Genomic DNA, 17,769 nt, shown 5'->3' with positions numbered 1-17,769 from the left:
ATGCCAGGAACTCGGAGCCACCCTCCCCACCTAACCCCCACACAAGCATCCCCCTCCATCACCAAGACTAAAGGATGCCTCCGAAGCAATCTCACATCCTTAGGCTTCTCCATCTCTTTTGCTCCCACTGTAGTGCAAGCCCACGTCTTGATCTCACCTGGAGCCTTACCTGAGTTCCCTGCATGCACTCTAGGTCCCTTTCAGTCCCTACTCCGCACGGCAGTTTTTATTTATTTTTTGTTTGTTTTCCTGTTTTGTTTTTTGTTTTTTTTAATACATGCCCCTAGAGGGAACTGAACCTGGGACTCGCTGGTCCGCAGGCCGACACTCTAACCGCTGTGCCAAACCGGCCAGGGCAAGTTGTGATGTTTTTTAAAAAGAAATCTTAGAACTTCCACACTTAAAACCATGCAGTGTTTCCCATGCTTTTAGAACAAAGGCCAGCATCCTAAAAATTCCAGAGTGGTCTGATTATTTTCCCTTACCTCTCCGATCTCCTCCTTGCCTCCTTCACACTGACTCTCCTCTCTGCTGTTCCTCATCCCTGCCTCGGGGCTGGAAATGCCTTTCCCTCCTCCTTCCTCCTACTCCTCCCCATCAGAAATGTCTCTTTCTCAAGGAGACCTTCCTGTATCTTTCAAACCCAAGTAGATGCTTCTGTTACATGTTTTCATAGTACCTTGTACTTTTCCTTTATAAAGCTTAGCACAATTGTAACTATATGTATACCCTGCAATGCTTTGTGTATTAGCTCTGAAAGGGCCATATCTGATTTATTCATCACCATGATACCAGAAATAAGTACAAAGACTGGCAAATAACAGATGCCCAGTAAATATTTATTGAATAAATAAATCAAAATATGCTCACGGTTTCCTTTTCTATTGGTTACCTACATTTGTTTAGCATTCTATGATTCTCATAATTTTTTGAAGCAACATCTTCAGAATGGCCCCAACAATTTCTCTCACATGTCAGGGAATGCCTAAATCTAAAGGAAAGAAATAGGATCTGGGGGCTGCACAAATTCATTGGAAAAATAAGGGCTAAATTAATGACAAACCTGTAATCTTTTAAAATTTTGATAGCCTGGTGGGTGTGGCTCAGTGGTTGAGCGTCAACCCATGCACCAAGAGGTCACCGGTTCAATTCCCGGTCAGGGCACATGCCCAGGTTGTGGGCCTGATCCCCAGTGGGGGGCATGCAGGAGGCGGCCAATCAATGTTGTCTCTCATCAATGTTTCTATCTCTTTTTCTCCTGTCCTCTCTCTCTAAAACAATAAAGAAAAATAAATTAAAAATAAATAAAATTGTAACAGATACATCCCCGACTGACCTGCAGGTTAGACAAGGCCTTAAGTTCTTTCGCCATCTGGAACTCACGACCTCACAAAGCCAAATGACCCATGACAAAGGTGAGGCTGAAGAAGAGCACGGAAAATGTATCATTCTGTATATTTTACACACAATTTCGAGTTATCCTTTTTATCTTCTCAGTATTTAATAAAAGTATTTCTAAAGAGAACACAACAATAATATGCTCTGTTTTACACAGCTTCCAACTATTCATTCCTTATCTCTGTCCACCGGTTGTGAACTAGTTCCCTTTCGTCTTGGATTGCCTGAAGCCCAGGCATACACCCACCAATCATCAAATCACCAGCAATTCTTACTGACAGTAGGTGGACTATATTGCCAACTTAACCACTTTCAGGGACTTTTCAATAGCATTTTAAAGAGAAATAACACTAAGTATATAATGACCGTTAATAGCAAGTTACTAGAAATAAAACAATGAAAGTTAATAAGAGTGATTTAAAAACAGTGGAAAGATTACTCATCAATATATTTAGGACACCGGGTAGGTTTCACCTAACAATGTTGCTTTTACAGGTAGCTTTATCAGCCATTTTAATTTATCCTACTAAGAAATATACATCATGAAACCCAATTAAGTCAGCAGTGATAAAGCCTGAGTATTTCTCCACAGTCCCTATATCAAAGTGATTTGTTCAACACGGAGCCCTAAAAGGCATCCTAACGTTCCAGAAAATGATACTGTGAATGTGGTCTGACCTTTTGCACTTTCAATGATAGCAAATGAAACTAGATATAGTGAGCATTAAACTTTAAACACTTATTGCAAAATTAACCCATTAAATGCTAATTTGAGCATAAGAAAGAGCATGTGTTAATGTGCTATTTATCTACTGCAAACATAGAAGGCTGTGTCTGCTCTGCCCATAGCTATCGGGCTCACCCACTTGCAGTGAGGCAGCAGAAGGTAAATGTGTCCACTTTCCAGAGGATAGCTATGCCATTCAAAATAAAATGGCCACCACAAACCCTGCCTACTTCAACCAATCTGTCTGAAGTAAGGTTCAGCTCTACCTCAAGTATTAGCATGAGTCTCTTTCAGAGGAAAGCAAAGCCTAGAATATCTCATGTTCTGTCCATTCACGGGACAGAAATAAACTACTGCAGTTGAGCAATTATTTGAGGTACCACATGTTACAGCAGCTAGTCGACCCTAATACATCTACTATGAGGAAGGCAATGTTCTGAAGAGGCAAAGTCCCTTAAGTAAAACTCAGTCCTTCTTAAAAATCAGTATTTCTATTAAAAATAGCATTTATTGTTTTTTCTTTCTAAAAAGTAATACACATTCATTAGAAAAACAAACAAAATGAAGAAAATTCTAAACATCAATAATTCCAATACCCAACAGTTAACATTGTTATATAGCTGTTCAGCCTCTATTTCTCTTTAGATTGGCAAATAGAGAGATGAGGTAAGTGAATGATTGACAGGTAGATAAAAGTAATCATACACATATTTATAATACTCTTTTTCACTTGACAATATTCTATAAACATATCTCTAAGTCATTATACTTTCTTCTACCCCAAGATTCTTTTTTTTTTTTTTATGTTTTTATTGTTTTTTTTTTTAGAGAGTGAGGAAGAGAAAGAGAGATAAAAATCATTGATGTCAGAGAGAAACATTAATCATCTGCCTCCTGCACACCCCCTACTGGGGATCGAGCGTGCAACCTGGACATGTGCCCTGACCAGGAACCAAACCAGAACCTCTGTCCATGGGACAATGCTCAATCCACTGAGCCACACCAGCCAGGCTACCCCAAGATTTTTAAAGACTTTAGAATAATCTATTATCTATCTACACTGTTTTATTAATTTAACCCTTGTTCTGGGAAAAGGGAACACTATGAGGAAATGCATAGAGCCCTAGAGCCACTTGGTACATGTGGAACATGCCATCAGTGTGGCACAGGGTTCCAAGGTGCAGAAGGAACCAGATAAGAGCACCAGGACAAAAGCCAAAAAACCTTATATGCCGCTCTAAGGAATCTGGATTTTATCCTGATGGCAAGTGAAGAGCTTTTCGCGAGGCTATAGTTATAGTATGATCTTTTCTGTCTCAGAAAGATCACTTGAGCAACAGTATAGGAATGGATTTAAGAAAAAAAGAATCCTCAAACAACAAGGGTTGGCCAGGGTGTGGAGAAAAGGGGACTCTAGTACATTGCTGGTGGGAATGCAGACTGGTGCAGCCACTATGGAAAACATTATGCTGTTACCTCAAAAAATTAAAAATTGAATTGCCGTTTGACCCAGTGATACTACTTCTAGGAATATACCCTAAGAAGCCTGAAACACCAATCAGAAAGAATATATGTACCCCATGTTCATAGCAGCACTATTTACAATAGCTGAGATCTAGAAACAGCCCAAATGTCTATCAGTAGATGAGTGGATAAAAAAGCTGTGGTACATATACACAATGGAGTATTATTGCAGCTGTAAGAAAGAAAGATCTCTTATCCTTTGAGACAACATGGAGGGACCTGGAGAGTATTATCCTAAGTGAAACAAGCCAAGCAGAGAAAGACAAATATCATATGATCTCACTTATTTGTGGAATATAATGAACATAACAGTCTGAAGAACAGGGTAGTCCCAGAGACATGGAAGTAGGGTACAGACTGACAATCCCCAGAAGGGGGGGTAGATAAACCACAGAACTTATATGCATGTACACATGACTAATGGACATGGACAACAAAGCCAGGGACAGGGTGGGGAGGGAGGAGAAGGAGGGTGTCAATGGGGGGAAAAGGAGAAACATCTGTAACAAAAATAAATAAACAAATAAAAAAGAAGAAAAGAAAAGAATCCAAGAGGAAAGTCAAGAGGCTGTTACCATTACAGAAAGAAGAGGAACTATAGAAACAATGGAGTTGGGACAGAAGGGAGGGATTTGAGACATGGAAAGGAGGTAGAATCGATGGGATCTGGTCACCAAACGGATGTGGTACAAAAGGAGAGTTTTCTGGGTGGGAGTAACTAAAAAGACATTGATGCTATTATATGGTGAGGGTTAACTGAATACGAATCAGCACCTACTACTCTATCTGGCACAGAATAAGCTATTAATCAAGGAAACTACTGGTAGTAACAGTACTGATTATAACAGTAGTGGTGGGAATAACTTCATTATTATACAGATGAACTGACAGGGGATATGATGAGACAATGTTTAAAATGTTTAATAGAAAGTGTTTGTTGGACACCTAGGTGGACTGTCTGGTAAGTAGTTGGATATATGGATCTGGAGTCAAAAAACAGGGTTGAGCTAGATATGGATTTAGGAACCACAGTTTATAAACAGCACTGGATCTCCTGGATGAGATGAACTCACCAGGGGCTCCGGGAGGCAAAATGAAAAACTGGAAGTGGCCCAGCTGTGCCCTGCAGGACCCCAATGGCACGGCCTGGGCCTGTTCATGAAGTAATTTTAAAAGTCAGATCAAATGATTCCTTATTTGAGAACTTGTTTCTGCATTGCTCATTCTACTCATGGAAGAACAAAAAATAGATCATCTTCTTGCCCAAGCCATGTTCAGAACCATGAGCTGAAGAAGAAGGTCTCTTACCCCAACCCTGCGTCAAGGCCGGCACCCTCCCTGCCACCATCCAGCTGCAGACCAGGCTCTCTCTGCTCTCTGTCCTGGCCTCATCTATTTCCACAATCGTGCGGGTTATTAGAACAAAAACAGGGCCGGATTTACATGTTTAAAATTAGTGAAAATTCATAGTTAAACACTTTGACTCTTCTTAATCATTTTATTCAAACAAACAACTGAACTTCTCCTGCTCTATGTGTTTAGAGTTGTGAATTTAATCGATAACTCATACTTTGTAGTTTCAAAGTCAGGCCTGCAGAAACAAAGGTATTCACTTCTCAATGGTGCTCACGAATACAAATAAATTAGTATTTAGACGATAGAACAAAATGATACAAGAAAAGGCAATGGAAGTAAAAAGATTTGGGGGAGAGAAAGAAACGTTCTTCTCCCTCTCATTAAGCTCTCTTACTCCTCTTTCGGATTGTCTAAATGTTTCACAGTTGATTTTCCAGGATTATTATTCTTACAACAACACTAAAATGAGAGAAAAGGAAAAAAACAAGCTCCTGGAACAGGAGCAAAAGTGCTTTGTAACTCAGATCATTTCTGAGATGAGAACAGGATGCATGTGAATAAACCATGTAAAGCATCTTAGTTCTACCTTCTCGGTTTGCCTATTAGGAAACTGAGACCTAAAGAAGTAAGGTTACAGCCCTGGCTGGTTTATCTCAGTGGTTAGAGCACCAGCACGCAGACCAACAGTCACGGGTTCAATTCTGGTCAAGGGCATCTACCTCGGTGTGGGAGGCAACCAGTCGATGTGTCTCTCTCATGTGGATGTTTCTTTCTCTATCCCTTTCTCTCCCTCTCTCTCCCTTCAACTCCGTCTAAAGATAAATAGAAAAATATTCTCGGGTAAGGATTATTTATTTATTTGGGTTTTTTTCATTATTGATTTTTAGAGAGAGAGGAAGGGAAAGGGACAGGTAGAAACATCGATGAGCGAGAACATCGATTGGTCATTTCCTGCATGCCCCCCACAGGGGATCAGGCCTACAACCTGGGCATGTGCCCTGACCAGGAATCGAACTAGCGACCTATTGATGCAGGGTCGACACTCAACCACTGGGCCACACCAGCCAGGCTCAGTGAGGATTTTAAAAAAAAGTAGTAAGGTTATGCACCCAAAATCACACAGGCACTAAACTACAGAGCTGGGACTGGAAAGGAGCTCCGACTCTGAAGATAGGCCACTTCTCATTTGTGAACAAGCTGAGGACACTCCAAGTGTCTGCCTGCAAGGATGCTGTGATCTACTGGGTGAGGCAAGACACATCCACATTCAGAAAAAAATTTAAATACTTCAATTTAAAAAAAAAAAAGGCCCTGGTCAGTGTAGCATAGTCCCATGCATGGAGAGGTGGCCTGTTCCTAGCCAGGGCACATGCCGGGGTTGCGGACTCATCTCCAGTAGGAGATGAGTTAATCAATGTTTCTCTCATCAATACGTCTCTCTCTCTCCCTTTCCCTTTCTCTCTCTCTAAAATCAATAAAATCTTATTAAAACATACACACACACAAGTGATGACATAAGAAAAATCTGCACTGGCACCATGTATAAAGTGTACGGTAAAAGGTGCTCTGTGTCCAAGGGCTAGCATGAGTTTTTCTGGCAGGATCTTTACCAGGACTGACATGGAAGCAATGGGATATGAGCTGTCCCCTGAAGACGACGCAGAATGTCTAGGGGCAGAAAGAGATCCAGGCAGAGCAAATGGCAAATGTACAAGCAGGGGGATTAGGAAGATGCATAGATGAAAGTATTCTTATAGCAAAATTGAGAAAGATGAGACTCAATTTGCACTAAGGAGGATATTGACTGTTGGGATCTAGAGTTAACTATGATGTGTCCATTGAAAGTTTCTACGACAGGAAAGAACTCTAATGAAAGTTAATATGTTAGAATGACCCATCCTCCAGTGCAGTATTTAAAGGAAGGTGTTTTGGAGCAGTGGACAAAATAGAGTCAGGGATTTTTTTTTTTTTTTTTTTTTTATGAAACATTAATGAATAAGCAAAATCAATTAAAAGATTTTGGTATCATAAGTGTGATAAGGTGTTTTTCTGGACCACATGGATAGCAATATAAATAGAAATTTTCTTATGTATATATAAGTTTACTCTTTAAACCTTTCATTGGTTTTTATTAAACTATTATCTGTTGTAATTTTGTCACTTGGTGGCTTCAGACTCAGAAGCCTAAATGCTGAGTAAATTAAAAGCTGAATAAACACCCCTGTACTATTCCAAGAACTTTGTCTCTTATTAATGACAGTATAATTAGAGGCACTAAATCTGAAAAGAAAACAACAACATGAAAATTGCTCGCCACCACTTTACACCCATTAGGATGGCTATTATCAAAACAATGGAAATAACACGTATTGGTGAGGATGTGGAGAAATTGGAAACCTTATGATTTGCTGGGGGGAATGTAAAATGGCTTAGTTGCTGTGAAAAACAGTATGGTCGTTCCTCGAAAAAATAAACATAGAATTACCCTCTGATCCAGCAATTCTGCTTATGGGTATATACCTTACATAACAGAAAGCAGGGGTTTTGGGGGTTTTTTAAAATATTTTTTCTTTATTGATTTTAGAGAGAAAGAAAGGGAGAGGGAGAGGGAGAGAGAGATAGAAACATCGACGAGAGAGAACATCCACTGGCCACCTCCTGCACTCCCCACACTGAGGATCGGGCCCACAGCCTGGGCATGTGCCCTGACCAGGAATCGAACCTGTGACCTCTGGGTGCATAGGTTGACGCTCAACCACTGAGCTACACCGGCTGGGCTGAAAGCAGGGTTTTGACTAGATATTTCTACACCCATGTTCATAGCAGCATTATTCACAATAGCCAAAAGGTGAAAGCAACCCAAGTGTCCATTGACAGATGAATGAATAAACACACTGCGGTATGGACATACAGCGGAATATTACTCAGTCTTGAAAAGGAAACTCTGACACGTGCTAAAACATGGAGGAATCTTAGATATTGTGCTAACTGAAATGAGCCCATCACGAAAAGGCAATTATTGTATTTTGCCACTTATAAAGGTCCTTAGAAAAGTCAAATTCATGGAGACAAAAGTAGAATGGTAGTTACCAGGGGCTGAGAGGAGGAGGGAATAAGTTCTTCTTTAACGGGTATGGAGTTTCAGTGTGAAAGATAAACAGTTCTGGAGAGGAATGACGATAATGGTTGCCCAACAATGTGAATACTTAATGCCACTGAACTGCATACTTAAAAATGGTTAAATTGGTAAATTTTATGTTGCCACAGTCTGGGGGGAAATCCACTCACCAGAGTAAGAATGTCTTCCGAAATGCTAGAGTTCTTCATAAAATCTCCACTGCAGCAAAAGAAAAGTTGCTAGTGCATCTGAGGACAAGATGTGAGCAATGTTGGTGGATGGGAAGAAAGACAAGGAAGGATAGAGCATCCCAGAAGTGCCCTAGCTGGCAAAGAAGTAGAGAGCCTGGGCAATTTCAAAGCACTGACCTTTCTGTACTAACGACAGGACAACCATGAGCACACTCACCCTGAGCCGAACACCTCCATCCTGGCCGTCACCAAAAAGCCCTAACCGCCAGAGTCACCTCCAAAGGGCAAAGTCCAGAGACAAATTCTGTTTGAAACAAACACAGCCATCCTCAGAAGAAAGCTACCATGGTCTATACAGAGGTACAGCCAGGACACTCCCTGCAGGGAGATAAAATGCTGCTGCTAATAACACATCTTGGCCCATAGTGTCTCCAGGGCCAGCTGAGAAAGGGAAGGGGAGGATCTCATTATTCATCCGAGCCCAAATGGACGTGTGCCATCCCACCTGCAGTCTAACCAGGAGCTGATGAGATGTTAAAAACAAAGGAGAAAAGCGTGAAAAGTAACTCATCCAAAATCTTGTTTTATTACTTCTTAGGGATACAAGCAGTACTTTTCCATCTTCAGTTAAAAGAACTGAACTTATTGGACTGAGATGGTTAACACCTGTGGGGAGATCAGGGGCTAACATAGAATTTCTGAGTACTGAGATCTAGCACCCAAAATGACTTGGAATAATTAGAGAGAAAAAAATTTTTGCCCAGACAGGGCTATAGACTACACAGAATAAATAATGTCCCTAAGTAATTGAGGAAACACAAATTTTAGGAAATTAAATAGCCTTTCTCTAAAGCCCAAAGGTTGATTCATAGGTGAGGCGGAGAGAAAGAAATGGTGTCCCGGTGAAACTGCCTACACATCCCACCAAATTTCAGACCTGAAGAGAAAGAATCAAAAGAGAGTGTTTTCCTTTTCTTTCCAAATTTAGCCTAAAACAGTGATTGCCATTATCTAATGAGCTGGGATGTTTTGGTCATTTATTCATTTAAATAATTATTGACCAGGTATTTAATCTACATGTAGCAATCAAGTTATCTGTGTGTAACAAAGAGGCAAAAAAGATACAAACGCAATGAGCGGTAGTTGGAACCACATGGCGTTAGTTAGCCCCTCAATGTTTTAGCTTCCTTTGCTTAATAGGAATTCCCAAATAAGAGACAACATCTGGAATGATAGTATTGCTGCTGCGGGCTTTCCAAATTTAACAAAGCAGACAATGGGGCACCTCTCTTAGGTTTTGTCCCACATGCCCTAGGCTCCCAGGTATACCTACTACCAAGACTCTAGTGCCCTCATCAGGCATGTTCCCTTGTGCTGGGCTCAGTTCAGCTCACATATTCTAGCAAAGCAGAGCAAAAAGAAAGTGAACGATCTGTCCTCTAGGTTGTCTGGGCCCAGCATTACCTCTGAAATCTGGCTACCAGCTCTAGAAGCATGCATCACTCTGAGCTGTTTTCTTACAGATCCCAGCACACTGAGGCAGACAGATCTCTAAAGCCAGAACCTTGGGCTTTGGAGGGGAAAACCTCTGAATTGGGCATGCAGTGCAGGTTACCACTGCTGACCCTAGGGGATAGACAAAAGCCTATCAGGAACAGAGACCATCCATGTTCACAGTCTGGTTAAGACCTCCATTTTCTGACATACTTGGACCCAGGCAGCTGAATGTCAGGGTACCAAGAGAAGAGCTAGTTAGTGTGATGGTGAACAGCAATCCTGCACTTTGGTCTCTCACAGACTAAGGTCCACTCCTGAATCCACTCACATTTCCCTAAGCCTCCCCTAGGGAAATAAGAAGGGCAAACACTTGCGAAGCCTGACTTGGGAACTGATAGGACTGTCTCCCAAGTACTATCCAAACTGTGAGTAAACTCTCTTCTCTTTGTTTTAAAAAAAGTTACGAAAAATAAGATACAAAGTTTACTAGGTACTGATGGGGTGAATCAAGGTTGCAATGTAGTTTTCAAAGAAACTATTTGCCGTAGAAAAAAATATCCTGGTTCTCTTGAAAATCAAAATAATAATAGTAATAACATCAACAACCACTTACGAATCTCTCTCTAGGATTCCTGGGGGGCAAATCTACGTTAAGGGGAATTGTTTCGCATCACTTGGTCTATGCCCAACTTCACCAAAATGTCTTTTATTTTATCCACTTCAACCAGTATGGGTCATTCGGGGATGGAGAGCCAGGAGGCAAGCTTCAAAAACAGACTTGCCTCACATGCACTAAATAATATGAAGACATAAGCTCTCGACATAAGGTCTGGACTAGCACTTACTCAACACATTAGACTTAAGTCTGTATTCTGTAACTTCTCAAATAAGTCAACTTTAGATTTAAAAGTTATGAAATATGTGTATCACTAATAGTTGTTTGAGCATTATAAAGTGATTGATATTGGGGGAAGTAGCTAAGTCATACATTCATTCATAATGTTACTTTATTGTTCTTTTATGGTAACATAAAGAGCAGAAAGTCACGTGTACATGCACAAATTTAAAGCATTCAGATATGGATGGAAAACTGCCCACAACAGCCATTTCTGTTATTTAAAAATTAAGAACATTAAAAATTATTTTTCACTTTCTTATGAAAATTTTAACTAAGCTATTTTACACTATTATTTTTGCTAACAATTTGCATGAGTTAGTAAGAGCCCTAAATTTTTACCTTCTGTTTCCATTATATACTTCCAATGAATATAACAATAATGAATTCCTACCATTACTACTCATTATACTGATTACACACTTTTTGTCTTCATTATTATCACTTATTTCTATAAGGCTAGTCAAAATACCCACTCAATGAGAGCTATCTATAGAGACAATTTTTTTGTATTTGAGCATGTCGAAAACAACCAAACAAAAACCCCAAGTATTGCAAAGTACTAAGGGCAGATGAAGAGTTTGAGGATCTTTAGACATCTAACCAGTTCCTATATTGTCACCAAAATTTAAAAATAGGTTTTAAAAGATGTTACATTTATAATTAAGAAAAAAAAAAAAACTGGAAAAAATGGGCATTGAAGCAAAGAAGATTTCCTGAACAATGAATAGATTACATTTGACAAGGGCATTAACCTGCCCAATCACGTCTTTTGCTCTCATTTGCTATAAATATACAGGCCAGCAGGAACACAGCTCATTGTTTTGATTCTCAGTACTGTTTAAGCTTCCCAGTCTTATCTACTACATTGAGACATATGGTAAAACATTCCCTAGATTTGGAGGATTTATAGATCTCCCACAACGGATGAGAACTATCCCCTAGTGCTTGTAAAATATTCTAAATCAGATATTTAAATTCTCCTTTTAAAATATTTTTTATTTTAAGGGATTGTTTTCCCAAGTGACCTATCTTGGTTTCATTTTTTAACATAAATATTAAAAAATACAGTTTCTCTACTCAACAGGAGAAGTGTTTTAAATACAGTATAGATTTCTGAAAGTAAGATTTATACAGTTTAAAGAGAGCAGTCACAAACACTTGGGAAATTAAATTTACATGTGTATTCATGAAATATAGCCCGCCAAGCTGTATCTGTTCCTATTGCTACTTCCTTAATGTAGTTTTTATTAAAAATAATTTTCTTCAATGCTGGCTGAAAAATCCCTACAGCATTTTTCTCATTTTCATAACACCATAAGGTCAGCACACTTTATTAAATAGTTATTGAGGACGTTAGAAAAAGCAATGCTATTTATCATAAATATTTGATAAACATGTTTACATTATCAATACATTCAATATTATATAATATACCAAATATTTAGATTAGCTTGTAAGAACACAATTGATATACAAATCTTGCGTAACCCAATTACAGATGTTATTCAATATCAGTAGTCTTACTCCTTTTGGGGAACTGGCTTCTGCCTAGTATAATGACAATGATTTGAAAACTAAAAACAGCACTTCAAACAATGATTTGTTTGAGTATCAGAAATTTAATTGAACAGCAAATTATTTTGCAGTATGTTGAATAGAAAACCTAGCAATATTTGTTAGCTCGTTCAGTGAACAAGGAAAAAAACAAAGGCTGGCAAGAATTTAAATAAATGTAAAGGAAGTGTAATTCACACAAACTTCAAATATAAAGCAAACAAGCTATGAAATTCTGTGTTGTCTTCTAAAATACACTAAACAATTTCTGTTTCAAAGGGTCCTTTTTTTCCCCCAGAGAAGAACTTCTTTTTTACAGACACCACTCAGGAGTTTAGCTTAGATGAGGGGGAAAAGACAAGGAAAAAAAAAAAAAACTCAGGGAAGACTTCTATTAACTCAGCTAAGGCTAATCTGTTGCATGTGTGGTTTCTACACTAGTGAGTAACTTGTAGGAAGCAACACTGCAGCTGAATGCGTGAGAGCTGGAAACTGTTCCCCTGGGTATGAGATCGCAAAATGACTTTGCCACATTCGCTCTCCAGCCTAACACCAAGGCTCTGGCAGGAACACAACCACACGCCCCCAAGGCAGATTCCTGTCTTTAGATAAAGAGCCCTGGGCTCCATCGTTGTCCTTGAAATCTTTGACCAAAAGCACACAGAAGCAGCTTAACCAGGACAAATCAGCCCATATTCTCTCTGTAGATTTTTTCCCCAGTTGTTTGTGTTCCTTTGCCTGGTAGGCTCTGAATGACTATGTTAACTGTGACCACACAACTGGATGAATTCACAAGTTTTCCCACACTTTTACACCCAATCTATTTCAGTATGGATTTACTGAGTCTACATTATGCAAAATAGCTTACATTATTTACTTTTATCCTACAATGTTACAATAACTATTCTGTGCATATAAATTCCAGAGAAACTTTTAACAGGATTTCAGTTAGTCCTTAGTTACCTCTGTTAGTTAACACTTCAAGCAATATCCTACTTTAAAGTACGTAATGCTAAAATCACCAAACATACACAATAATTATACAAACCTAGAGCAGTAACCTCATGATTTCCTAACCTACTCAATACACGCAGGGAGGGTTCCAGTTCATTAAAAAATAAATAAAATAAAAAACCTGCTATAGGTGGCTGCCACAAGTTACAACTATGTGTTTTGTTGGATTGGCAAATAAAAGGGCAAAACTAACTACCTTCAGTGAAGCTTTTTCGCCTTAGAAACACAAAAACAGAATAGTATTCCTCCAGACAACATGATTTTTCCATTTCCAGATGCTCATAAGAACTTTACCCCTGAAGCTGGACATTTATTTCCACTTAAAAGGCAAACAAACACTGTTGCTAATCTAGTAACACCCCCAATCCTAGGCATCATTGCCAACTACAATCTCCTTTATATTAACTTTTCACCATGTATATAGTAAATGATTCACAATTCATATGGTTTGGGGTAAAGGCAAAATCCTTCCTGAATTACATATAATAAAATGTCAAAATTGGGCGATGGCACAGCTTAAAAGAGGTTTTGTTTCAGATTCTATAAAAGAATAACATATGCTGCTGTACAATGGTGTGGAGCTTTTGTGCTCCCTAATAAGACAACTCCCAGCAGAGCATTTCCCATGCTTTACAGTGACATCTATCAGCCAGACCCAGGGAATCCCAACGTCACTCAGCTTTCTTCAGCACCACCGTCTGAGAACAGCTTCTGTCCACAGAGTGGTGCAATCCTAACAGGTCTCTGGCACCCAACGTGCACTGTTAAGATAAGGAAATGGTGGATGATCATGCTCTTTCCTGTCATTAAAACCAAATCATTAGATATTAATTAACTGCAGGATATGAGTACCACAAATGCCAACCAGAAATGTAAGAAACTGGCCATCCCAGATACACATTTAAAGGAACTGACACACTTTGCATCTCAGGCAGACTGGTCATGGCTTGATGCAGAGTTTTGTAAAAATTCGATTAACCCAACCATCTCTTAGACAAATACATAAAGACCCAGGAAAAAGCTATTATGCATATTAGAATTTATGATGTGTAATCATGTTAAATTTTGGTTTGAGAAGAAACCCTGCTATGTTTTAGTGATTATGTGATAATCTGAAATTATATAGATATTTAGAACCTAGAAATTGTTTAATAAATGTAACACTACCTCAGAAATGTAATTAGATTATCGGCTAATTTCTCACACCTGGTTATAATAAGGAGCCCTGGAAAGAATACTTTCCAGTGGTAAATCCGAAAAGGTCTGGGAAATCAACTGCTAAACTTATCTTCCAAAAAAATTCTTCAGGGCCTACACTGAAGCTCCATAATTACATTCATCTGTTCTGATTCACTCAAGTGCCAAAATATACTCCAAATCAAAATATTGTGAAAATACAAATGCTTGCAATGATTTCACCAAAAAATTGAAAAACCAACTTTATACTTCTCACATACACACATTCAAAAGGTACAGACTAAATGTATCTGTTGGACATTGAGTTCACCAAAAGCTGCCCCTTTACAGGAATCGCTGTGCCCTGTCCTTTCCTGGTAGGGGCTCTCCGCTGACACAAGTCCCTGAGCCCTCAGGACTCCAAGTGAAGGCACGGTGTTAAAATCCTATTGGGCTCCCCCTTCCTCCTTCAAAGGAAAAGCACCACAAAGGCAGCCCATAATCAGTAGTTCCTAACCAAAGCCAAGTTCCATACTGCACTCAGGAGAAAGCAACGCGTCATTCCATTCTGCTTGGTGAACGAAACCAAGGGATTAAAAAGTTTCAGGCGTCCCCAACCGAGGACCAAACTTGGGCTTTCACTAATTGCAAAGCCTAGGAAACTGGAGAAAGCGCCGCCTGTGGAACCCAATCTGAGGTTCGCTTAGGAAAGTCGACCACCCCGACACTGAACTTGCAAGACGGCGTCCGCCCCGCAGCCGTCGGACCCCGGGAGTGCGCCCACCGCGCCCGCTCGCGCCTCCCCGCGCGGCCGGCCGAACACGCCCCGGGGGCGCGGGACTTACCGCACCGCTTGCACAGCACCCTGCTGACCTCCTTCTTGAGGTTCCGGCCCGTCTCGAGAGGGGGGAAAGATGCTCGGAAGGCGGCGGGCGCACGGCTGCTGCTGCTGTTGGCGTCGGGCTCCATGAAGAAGATGTACCTGCTGTCCTCCTTGAGCCTCCCGCAAGAGGGGTAAGCGAGGTGGCCCCAGGCGCCCAGGCGCACGGTGAGCAGCGAGTCCTTCTTCAAGCCCCCGGCTTTCACCGCCCACACCTGGTGCACCTTCACCAGATAGGGCGCCTCGTCCCCTGGGTCGCCGGCGCTGGGCGCTGGGGCGGTGGGCCGGGCGGGCACGGTGCCGTTGGCGGTGGTCAGCGGGTCCTGGGCGGACGGCCCCGGCGCTCCCCGGCCCGCGGCTGGCAGCTGACGCTCGCCTCCCCACGCCCCTGCCTCGCCCGCCGCCGCCTGCCTGTCGAGTGCCCCCTGCCGCCGCGCCGGGTGCACCTTTCCCTCGATCACCACCGCGGCGCGCTGAGCCAGCTCCTGCACCGAGCCCACGCTGGGCGGGGACGAGTAGCACACCGAGGCCCCCGCGGGAGCCGCCTCGTCGCCGGCGGCCGCCCCCGGCGCCAGGGCCGCGATCCCCAGCAGCAGCAGCGGCAGCAGCGGCGGCGGCGAGCGGGTGGCGGGGCCCGGGCGCGGGGCCCGCGGGCCGGCGCCCCCGGAGCGATGCGCGGCGCGTCGCCATCTCATGGTGTGAGGTGCGTGCGAGCTCCGGGCTGTCGGTTCGGACTCTGCCTCGCTCTCACGCTGCCTCCCTTTTCCTTTCTTCTCCCGCCCTCACCCTCCTCCTTTTATTTATTTATTGGGTGAGGGGTTGTCGGAGAGTTGTTTATGGGAGCAGGAGGAGGAGGAGGAAGGGAGGGAGGAGGTGGATGGAACCACAAAGAGGCGAAGAGGTATAAGGGCAAAAAGATAAATAAATAAAAGAAAAGAAAATAGAAAAGGAGAGAGAGGGAAAAAAAAAAAAAGCCGCTGCCACCGCCTGGGTTGCCGGGAGTGACAGGTCCTGCCGGCGCCGGCGCCTCGCCCGAGCCCTGCTGTCGGGGCTGCTGTCACAGGAGGAGGACGTGGAGGTGGAGGAGCTGCTCCGCGGGTAGCAGTCCTTTGTGTGAAGTGATGCTGCGGCGGCGGCTGAGGCTGCGAGCGAGCGGCTGGGCGAGCGCGCGAGGGAGAGCGCCCTGGAGGCGGAGTTGCGTGCCTGGAAATGGCTGGGTGGCCGCGGCGGCAGCGCCCTGCGCCTCGCCAGCCTGTTTACCTGTGCGGCGAACTCGCCCCGCGCCCGCCTTCCCCATGCCGAGGCCGGAGTCGGTGCTCCTCGCCCTCCCTTCCCGCGCCTCCTCCCTCTCCGCCGCCCCGGTTGCTGCAATGGGAGGCCAGGCGGCGAGCAGGCTGCAGTCCGAGTGGGCTGCGCAGCTTTGCTGGGGAGTGAGAGGTGACGCTTCAGTAGTCGGGGACCTGTTACCGGCGCAGGACGCCTGAACGCCGGGCGGGGGGGCGCGCTGACGAGGACCGGGCACCGCTGGGGTCCTGCTTCGGGAAAGTTTTGGGTGAACTGGTTACTTGAGAGTCAAAGGGAGCCACATGTTCCCAGGGGACTAGCAGCAATTAAACAACTTTCTGTCACGCTGGCTCCTTCAGACGCACCACCGTGAGCACTTCGGGGTGACGCCGCGTCCGCTCCCTTCTCCTGTGACACTTGGGTGGTGATTGCCCTCGCCTTTCCCTGTGGAAATTCCCTGCCCGCCTTGATTTTATGACGTGTGGTACTGCTGACATGAACATTGTTGCTCAACAAGGCCGTTTCGTGTAAAGTTTATGGCACTTTGTCAACTAGTCATTGAAAAAAAAAATCTGAGAAATGAAAGAGGCTTCTGTGGCTAATGGAACAAAAGATTCTAGGCATGAGTAGCTGTAGGTTAAATATTGTTCCATCTGAATACCAGCCCCCCACCCTAACTCCACTCCACTCCACCCGTCTCCCTCTCCCAACACCTGTCCTGCAAAATGTCAGGAGCTACTTTTAAGACAAGAATCCATCATCTCCGAGGGATGTTCTTTTCAAGCAAGTACCACTCAACAGAAAGAGAACACATTTGGGTGGAGGGGGCATAAGGGGTGGGTGGATTGAGGACATCTGTAATATTGTCAACAATAAATGTTTTTATTTCTTTTTATTAATTTATTTTTGTTACAGATGTTTCTCTCTCCTCCCTTGACACCCTCCTCCCCGTCCCCTCCACCCTGTCTCCAGCTTTGTTGTCCATGTCCATCGGTTGTGCCTACGTGCATATAAGTTCTGTGGTTTATCTTGTCCCTCTGCCCCCCTCTTCTGAGGGTTGTCAGTCGGAACCCTACTTCCATGTCTCTGGGTTTACCCTGTTCCTCAGACTATTATGTTCAGTATATTCCACAAATAAGTGAGATCATGTGG

General features: G+C 42.7%; 1 protein-coding gene across 2 annotated transcripts in view; it reads right to left on the bottom strand.

The window, feature by feature from the left end:
• NRG1 (neuregulin 1) overlaps window positions 1-16,775 on the bottom strand; it is a 1,034,638-nt gene extending 1,017,863 nt beyond the window's left edge. The window contains exon 1 of one of the 2 annotated variants that reach the window (XM_036249752.1): window positions 16,594-16,775. In XM_036249752.1, coding sequence (XP_036105645.1) covers window positions 16,594-16,630 — 37 coding nt within the window. In that variant the 5' untranslated portion in view covers window positions 16,631-16,775. Of the gene's footprint in view, window positions 1-15,298; window positions 16,029-16,593 lie in introns of those variants that run through there. The other variant, XM_036249746.1, reaches the window with a different exon arrangement.
• Between the last annotated feature and the right edge of the window lie 994 nt (window positions 16,776-17,769).

The sequence above is a fragment of the Molossus molossus genome, unplaced genomic scaffold, assembly GCF_014108415.1.
Source record: "Molossus molossus isolate mMolMol1 unplaced genomic scaffold, mMolMol1.p scaffold_m16_p_9, whole genome shotgun sequence".
Classification (NCBI taxonomy): Eukaryota; Metazoa; Chordata; class Mammalia; order Chiroptera; family Molossidae; genus Molossus; species Molossus molossus.
Note: the sequence above shows the minus strand (reverse complement) of the source record. Positions and strands in the feature narration are given on the sequence as shown.